This window comes from Amaranthus tricolor, chromosome 6, assembly GCF_026212465.1.
Source record: "Amaranthus tricolor cultivar Red isolate AtriRed21 chromosome 6, ASM2621246v1, whole genome shotgun sequence".
NCBI lineage: Eukaryota > Viridiplantae > Streptophyta > Magnoliopsida > Caryophyllales > Amaranthaceae > Amaranthus > Amaranthus tricolor.
Window position 1 is genome coordinate 20,140,038 of NC_080052.1, and position 9,430 is coordinate 20,149,467.

At 32.1% G+C, this 9,430-nt stretch overlaps 1 protein-coding gene across 2 annotated transcripts in view; it reads right to left on the reverse strand.

The window, feature by feature from the left end:
- LOC130815201 (homogentisate phytyltransferase 1, chloroplastic) overlaps positions 1–8,109 on the reverse strand; it is a 10,346-nt gene extending 2,237 nt beyond the window's left edge. For both annotated transcript variants that reach the window (XR_009042545.1, XM_057681583.1), the window contains exons 1-7: positions 7,715–8,109; positions 5,023–5,288; positions 4,794–4,877; positions 4,611–4,685; positions 3,298–3,381; positions 1,224–1,313; positions 697–798 (exon numbers count right to left, since the gene is read on the reverse strand). Coding sequence is in view for 1 of the 2 variants with exons in the window: in XM_057681583.1 (XP_057537566.1) it covers positions 697–798; positions 1,224–1,313; positions 3,298–3,381; positions 4,611–4,685; positions 4,794–4,877; positions 5,023–5,288; positions 7,715–7,799 (786 nt within the window). In the remaining variant the exon portion in view is untranslated. The remainder of the gene's footprint in view (positions 1–696; positions 799–1,223; positions 1,314–3,297; positions 3,382–4,610; positions 4,686–4,793; positions 4,878–5,022; positions 5,289–7,714) is intronic.
- Positions 8,110–9,430: the final 1,321 nt, after the last annotated feature.

A 9,430-nucleotide genomic window follows, 5' to 3' on the forward strand; every position in this document is an offset into this window, starting at 1 on the left:
GACAATAATATGAAGCATCTGTTCGACAACTTTTTGACTCTGACTGGTGCAAATGAAATGTTCCTTTAAGCTGCGCAATACAAATTTCCATCAGAGGAAAGGGATTAGGGTATTCGTCTTTAGAACTTTATATGAAAATGAAGGGGGAAGCTTGGGAGCGGAAAAAGGTACAACGTACATGTGTGTATGAGAGGTTGGGGGTTGGGCTACAAAGGGACTTAGAAATCAATATAGGCAAAGTAACGAGGAGCCAAATAGTTGATACAAGCAAACTAATTAGTCAAATAACCAACATACTCAAAAAACAAATTATATGAAAACTAGTTTAATTCTAATGTTTTAAAATGGGAAAATTCTATAAGTTAAAATAAAAGTCTATTAAATTGTAACAATATTAAAACATTGCTTGAATAGACTGATACTTAAAATTTATTTCTACTACGTTAACCATTAAACTTTACTTAACTTAATGATATTAAACAGCCCTAATACCATAAATCATAAATGAGCAAAGGGTCAGGTTAAAATACTTGGACCAGGAGGCCCGACTCCCAGTGTGGCTTCGCCACTGGTTCAAGGATTAGTCTGCATAATTATATGACGCTATACTTCTGATAGAAAATTTCAAGTTTCCAATATAAAAATTAATTAAATGTCGGATACCAATATCATTTGTGATAAGGATAGATGCCGCACCTGTATGTGCAAAAAAAAGGCAATTTGAACGATTATTGCCCGGACTGCTAGGATGCACATTGCCGCAATAACAGCAGATCTCTTCCATCTTAGCATAGGCAGCTGAATGCGCAGGAGCAAAGACCATACAATTAAAATAATCACATCAAATAACTATACAAACTTAAAGCAATACGATACTTTTCTAGTTAACTCAACTACAGATAGTTGACATTAAAACCAGAAGGGCTTCAAGACGTTCTAGTGGATTGTTCATGGAACTTCCACATTCATATGGGCGGCAATCAAAAAGTAAGTTCATTTCAAACCAATGTCTAGGAAAAAGTCGTTTATTTACCTATTGCATACACGTTTGTTTTACAAGAGAAATGTGTACCCATATGCAAAAGAGAACAAAAATCGTGTTTACAATCCTTATTTTGAGAGGATAAAACAGGAAATCCAACTTAAAATTGTTAAAACAGTTGCATGGTATTACAAGCATCATATACACTAACTCCTTGAGCTGAGCATTAACCCTGACTTACATTGATTGAATATGCTGTACCAAGCACAAAGCTGACAAAAAGAGCCCAGAACAAGGGCCTTGAACCGACATATGACCACAACCAAAAACTCTGCAAGATAGATAAACAAATTGATGAGAATAATGATAGCAGTAGGGAACAGCCTCAAATAGGGTTGAAATATTATTTGCTAAGGGAAATAGGGTTGAAATCAGAACTCTTGTAACAAATCAAGTCAACCTAATTTGTTACACATCATGTCAACGTGACATGAACCCACTTAATTCGTTTAGTGACTATTGAAAAACCAGAGTTTTTCTTAGAGGATGAAAATGGCAGAGAGCAGGCTAAGAATTTGACAGAGAATGTAGTCGTGGTACTAGAGAGGAGAGAATGAGAGGACTGATACAAAACTTTAATGAAAGTGAGAGGTCACTACTCACTAGACACTCAAAAATATTTTATGTTTTTCCGAATCTCTTAAGATGGGCAGCATATTTTTTTGGACTCACTTTTCAGACAAGTTTATACCTTTTGTACATTGTTTATGTTGCATCTTTCCCATATACAATCCAAACTAACATTGTTTGAATAGAGAGAAATTGAGGGTAAGGAAGGGAAGGGATATGGAAGCATGAAGAATCTCTTGTTTGGATAACAAAAAGGGAGATGAGGGACTTGGAGGGGAGGGGTTTGGAGGGAAAATATGGACAAGTTTTGTTAAGAATATTATCTCTCCTAAGGTGGAAAAATTTGGAAGGAAAACACTCATTTTCCTTCCTTTTCCCGTTTCTTCCCTTCTAAACAAACAAGATGTACTCTCCCTTAATACCCCTCCCCTTCCTTTCCTTCCCTTTTCTTCCTTTCTTTTCTCTTCTATTTTTCTATGCAAATATAGTGTAAATGTCCAAGAGTTTACAAGATTTAGTCCTATATAATAAATGTAATTGGGATGATCAACTGTGGTAACAATGAAATGTTCATAGGAAGTTTAAATGAGAGGCGGTTACAGTGTGTAGATAACAATTATATAGGTAACTAGTGAAGAAACCCGTGCAATGCACGGGTTTTTTAGTATCGACATATAAAAAACATATGATATTAGAAAATAAAGCCAAAGATATTATGCAGTTAAAACACTCAATTTTGACCGTTATATGTATAAATTAACTCCGTAATTTTGAAATTTGTCAACAGTATATTATGCAATATAGTATATTCTCTAATTTACTCAATTTAACTATAAATAAATGTTATTTAAAGATATTTTAATGGTAGAGATATTAGTAAAGATCAAATGCCATGTCATTTTTCTTTAGCCAATAAATGAGTTCAATTTGAAAAATTCTCTTTAGTCGTGACACTTGGAAATTTTCAAGCTTTTTAGTATAATGTATAATAGTATAATGTATGATGATATACTCAATTTAACTATAATTCTAGTAAAAGATATTTTAGTGGTAGAGATAATAATTAAGATCAAATACCATGTCATTTTTCTTTACCCAATGAATGAGTTCCATTTAAAAAATTCTCTTTAGTTGTGACATTTGGAATTTTCCAAGCTTTTTCGTATAATATATGATTGGACTGGAATAGGAAATATTATCATATTTCAATAACACCCTTAAACATATCCCCTTCAACACCCCCATAACCTCCTCACCCCACCCTAAACATGTCCACTTTCATTCCTTACCTGAGTCAACTTGATTAATATTCAAAATGTTCCTTTTCTCATTAAAAAACTGCATCCCAACACACTCTATATTACTCTAATCTAAGCCAATTTTATGTAGAAATATCTGAACATGGAATAGAGAAAGAACTACAATGTAATCCTAGTAGGAAAGGAAGAACATGGAAAATTATTGAGATAACATGTTGATGAGTAGTGCATGCAAATAATTCATATTTGAATTTGGGACATGTAATTGTGATGGGAAGATACGAATAGGGGACTCTGAAATTTTACAGGTCATAAATTGAATCTCTATAATGCCAAAGAGCACAACTCAGACAGCTAAAACATATACATCGGTCAAAAAGAACATGTTTACCTTCTTAACTTGTCTATTACATAGGAAATACTTACCAATATAGCAAATGATGTGACAATAAAGATTCCTGTTTGAGAAGAGAATTCCCCTGATGCCAACGGAAGATATGGCTTATTAATCTGAAACCATAAATGGGTAAACACATTTAATCTCATATTTCATTTTACATAAACAAATATTTAATAGAATTCATACATACAAAAGTCTTTAAAGGGTCCACAGTCACAAGATTTTAGCAACGAAAAACTGCTAAAAGAAGTTATTTAGAAATGTTAAGTGATTGAGTTATAGTATGGTCCAACCTTTATCAAAAAGATTTCTTATAACATGATTCACAAATTTTTGGCAGGCATATGGAAGCATGTTTCTAAAACTTGGTTTGCACTATGTAGTAAGTTACTATTGCAACTTCATGGTAGACACTTCATCTCATGTTTCTACTAGAAGAGCCAAATTTTCAAGGTATTATCCACATTAACTAAGATTATTGCAGTAAATAGTTGTTGAAATTTAGTGTGTTAGAGAAAGCTTTCCAAAGGTTAAGTCGTAAAATGACTATAAGTAAGGCATAATGGGAACTTAATCATTGCTAGTAAATAACTGAGTTGTCACCAGATCAATGCAATAAGTGTTCAAATAGGAAAATGTCGGCGCCAATCCAGCACCATAGAGAATGTCGAGCCAACACCTAATGCATCCTTGAGAACATCGCCTTTGTTCACTGCTCAATTTTTTGTGCAAAAGGTTGTCTTTTTTTGAATGCTCTACTTCATATCATGAGTAAGGGAATCAAGAGGTACATCCAAAGTGCACAAGGAAAGGAATGTATTGATTCAAACTCAATAAACAGAGTTGTAAAACCATTTAAACACATGATCAAGATGATCTTCAAAATTTGTCATAATCATGATTCTCTTGTAAAGCTTCATTTGAACCCTTGTTCAAATTTGAACATAAGTTATTCATTCAAACTTACTAGGTAAGAAAATAGTTTATGAATACATATCTTTAGGTGCATAATTTTCCAAATCATGCGCCTCGGGGGAAATACAATTAAGGAAAGTTTCAATACGCCGTGTATTTAGTATCAAATCCCTAAAGATAATTTGTATACCAAAGTCTTCTCGGTGTCCACAAGTTTGAGTTTAGGTTTTGAGCAAAGAAAGCTTCTTTTTCAAGTTCAAGTATTCATGATCAAGATCAACCTCTTGCGATACTTGTATTATACTTGAAAATTTTACAGTTCTCTATAAATAATTGTAACAATGCAGTGAGTTATTTCCTTCTCCAGCATGTTCAAGTGTAAGGATTTACTATAATATGACTAAGTGGAATACAAAGTCTTTACCTTGTCTATCTCTATGTCAGATAGTTGATTTAAGCCCACGATGTATATATTCATGAAAAGAGCAGCAATAATGGCCTGGAAAAGAGTCGCAAATTGTTAATCAAGAAGAAGAATCATATTTATGAAAAGAGCTTCAAAGTTAAGTAGTTAAACTGAACAATAGACGCACATTTCTAGCATTACCTCCAACATTCCAGTGAAAAACACGGGAGACAAATCAGAAAGCTTCTCCACGGCAAGTAAAGAAACTGAAACTATGCTCAATGCCTGTCATCGAGTAGTAACCTTTGAAATTTTTAAAATTTATAAAATTTAAAAGCAAAGGTGTAAAAGTAACCAACTAAGAATGCATATGATACTAAAGTGAGATCATGTGTTTAAGACAATAGGACCATAATTTATAGAACTCAACTGTGCCGATAACAGTGTGAGGTCTTGAAAACCTATAGAAGGCGTCCAAAAAGGTACCAATCGAATTCCAAAGATTCTTGGAACCATAAACTTCAGGTCCAGATTCAAGCGGTTGTCCACTGGATGTGACTATTAGACATCTTCTATTATAAGTTTGGCGCAGAATAGAACCCTTTTCAAAAGTTACAATGCTCTTCTCCACTAGATGTCGCTGGAACCTCAAACTACTATCTCTGTCCAATAGATGCCATTTTTTACGCCTAGAGTCTGAGATTGTTAGATCAGAAAAATCAACCACACTTTAGTCTACATGTCAAACACCCACAGAAGCATTTCTCACATATGAATGGATTACATCTTTAGGACCAGAATGGTGACTAGCTTATTGACTAGTTAAAAAAATCTATTTTTAGCCTTTACAATTAAATACTGCATTTAAATCTGCTTTCTTTGGTGCTAGAACATCATCCGAATATGGTATTCATTTTGTTTCATCTACAATGATGATAATATTTGTTCAGGGTTTTCTTCGACAGAGCCATATGCAGCTCCTAAATATCATACTAGGTTTTAGGAGAGTAATAGATAATATTATAATTCCTTCCAAGATGTAAAAATCATATTGAACTCAAAATAGCAAGGCATTCATCATGTAGTTTCCTTTGAATCATGATCTTGTTCTAATTTTGTCACAATGACAATGTTCACCTTTTTGTCGTCTCAGAAAATGAATTTTTAACATCTACATACAACAAGTGACACCAGGTAACACATGGGAAAGAATATTAATTTTTTCATAGCCCAATGCAAACACTAATGTTGTAACACACAACCGATCAAATTTAAAATTGAGGAAGGCATGTTCTACTTGATCTTTTTGGCTTAAAAACAACTTAAATAAATTGAAGTGAATGGAGCTCTACACAAGTAAACTTAATGGAGTTGAGCGAGTTAAGTTCAAGTGGACTAAACTAACTAACTGGAGTTGAGTTGAATTGAAACCGACTAAGATATATATATATATATATATATATATATATATATATATATATAAATATATATATATATATATATATATATATATATATATATATAAATATATATATATATATATATATATATATATATATATTAATTTGCAAAGAAACACCTTGTAAAACTAGTTTTTTGTAAAAAACACCTTTTAAAATTTTTTTTGTAAAAAAACACCTTTTAAGAGACTTTTTATTAAAAAAACACCTTAAATCAGTTTCCGGTGACTTTTGTCAACTTTCAGGCGTTGACTATGCCATTTGTCAACTTTCAGGCGTTGACTTTTGAGCTCAAATGGCATAGTCAACGCCTGAAAGTTGACAAAAGTCACCGGAAACTGATTTAAGGTGTTTTTTTTAATAAAAAGTCTCTTAAAAGGTGTTTTTTTACAAAAAACTGGTTTTATAAGGTGTTTCTTTGCAAATTTTCCTATATATATATATAAATATATATATATATTAGTAAAGGAGAACTGATAATGCCCTCACCAAGGCAATATTAGACTTTCGCTCCCTAAACAATACTACAGCATCATTCTACTGTACTTGGGTACTAACTTGGGTGTTGGAAGCACCACCCCGGGGCCTCCTCAGAGTTCTTGCTGTTATCTTAGAATAATGTCATGGTTTTCGGCCTATTACCATACATCCACCGTAACCACCCCAAAGTTACCCTTATCTTTGATTGTTTCCTACTTTCACCGTTCAATTATACTTGCAATTGATAGTGACACTTTTCCACACAATATGTCTCTGTCAATTGCAAGTATTGTAATATTCTTTTATAGGATCAGTTAGTGATTCCCACCTAAGGAATAAAGTATATAACATATTTGAGACTACAACTATTAATTTAAAGTTTTAATTGAGTTGATTTCTTGACATGTTATCAAAGTCAATGTGATAGAAGGGTTACGGGTTGAATCTTATCTAGCTCTCATTTCAAGTGAAATATTTAGCATCGAGAAGGGAACGTGTTATTTGCATCCATACATCTGGCCCAAAGTGTTTTCGTAAGAGGAGGCGTGATGAATATAGCATATTTGTCGCTACAACCATCATATTAAACTTTTCATTGAATTGATATTGACATTAGATGTTTGGGTAGGATGTACACAACCTAATGACAACAAATAATTTGTTTCCAATGTCCTTGGCAGCAAATATAAAGTGTAACTTCATATATATAAAAAGTGTATATGATTCAATAAACCAATTTTGATATAATTCATTAAAATCCATACCAAAAAACTCTAAATCTTTCCCCATCAAAAATTACACAAATGAATTCAGAAATGATAAGCAAATAAAGGGCGGAAATGATAAGTGGCAAGAAACTTTTTGTTTTGTTAAAATGATATTGTTCATTATCTTCAAGTTCACTAAGTTGCAAACAAAATAATGCAGCACAGCAACAAAACCCACATTCCAAAAACATACTTATATACATGCAACTCAGAAAAAAAATATTAAACCTACAAAAAGAAATCATCATTAACTCATTATTATGTGCAATATACAGGACATTGCTAAATTGGGTATTTAATGTTTACCCTAATTTCCATCAAAAGAAATCGAATAAAACAAAACCCAGAATGAATCCCTCAAACTAAATTACTGTAAGACAATAAAATTGAATCAAAGAAGAGATAAATGAATTACCCAAAGAAATTCTGAGTTTGGGAAGATGAAGAGCAGTTGGAAATTTGTGGGTTTGTGAAAATGACCCAAGTATCATCAAATCCATATCTGTGGCTTCTTGATTAAGATTGAAAAGAAACAATTGAAGAGAAATTTACAGGTCGATGAATCTGATTATAGAGTGTAAGCTTCAATAACCCAAGTTATAGAAGCAAGAAGCAAGAAGCAAGTGGCAAATCGGAAAGTCGCAAGCAAGCACTTGGAGAATGGTTTGCGAGTGCGACCAAGCTCTTACTTGTTTCTTGTCATTTGTCAATGTCGATTGTTGAATGTACTTTTATTGGATTTTAAAAACTTTCTTTAGAGGGAATGGCGTTACCATCTTTGTCATCACAAGTTCACACGACTAAACAACTCTATTTGAGGAAACCTTTGTACTTCTCGTTAATTTAGTCTTTCTATTTTTGTTACTGGTCATGGATAGTTGATTTTTTTAAAAAAAAATTTTGGTTTGATGATTGTTTGAAAGTTAAAAAAAAAAAATAATAATATTCACGTGGTAATTTTGAGATTTTTGATTTTTCATGTGGTAACTAAAACTTTTAAAAATTCATGCGGTAACCCCTAAGGTTTACCAAATTGTCCCACCGTGATCTTTTTGGCATAAAACGTTGGCAAACGTTAAGTTTAAAGCTTTAAAGCTGCTGTACGCCTATTTATGCGACTCACCATTTTAAATTTTATCAGTTTCAACCTTTTCCTCAAAACATAAAACCTAACTCTACCATCTTTCATCCAAATTATATTTTTCCCCCAAATTCAAATACAGTATTTGAAATGGTGAATTAGGGCTCATGTATTGGGGAAAAAAAGTTGAAACTGATGGAATTTAAAAGGGTAAGTCGCATAAATAGGTATACAACAGTCTTAAAGCTTCGAAGTCAACGCTTGTTAATGTTTTCTGTGCAAAAAGGTCACAATAAATTTTTTGATAAACCTCAGGGTTACCACGTAAAATTTCTCAAAAAAAGTATTTTGATAAATAGCTTTTTTAAAGTTAGCGTAAATACTAAATTAAAAATGCTGTTATGGATGGCTTTTTTCATTGGTGTTTGAGTTGTTGGTCTACTCTTTTTCTCTAATTAATAATCAACAATGAATATCTAATTTTTTTCAAATATCTTGTTAAACACCTAGCTTATTCAGCTTGTTTGAAAGGTAACAAAAGTAACAACATTTACCCATAACCAATCAATTAAGTCAACTAAAATAGTTAATAAACAACAACTAATATTCATTTGTCAAATACTTCTGATGTAGAAATGGCGAATATATAAAATATTAGGAAAAATTACCTAAAATAATCCAACAAATCACATGTTTACCTACAATGATTTCAGTTATTGATTAATCATGAATAATCCAAACTAAAGAGATTATTTTCTTAGAGTAAGTCGGAGTTACTGTTAACTTGTTGTACACTTAATTTTGTAAAAGAAAATAAAAGAAAATTCCAAAAAAATATATAAAAGAAAAATTCAAAAAGAAAATAAAAATAATTTCAAAAAAGGAAAAAAAGGCCCAAAGCCGCCCTTCCCTTCCAAGAGCCACCCCACCCCATCCCATTTGATCTCATCTCATCGATTAATGAAAATGATTTGTAAATTAAATTTTCGTAAAATATACTATATATTATTCCATTGTATAAAAGTTTGATCATAAAAAGTTTTTTCTCAC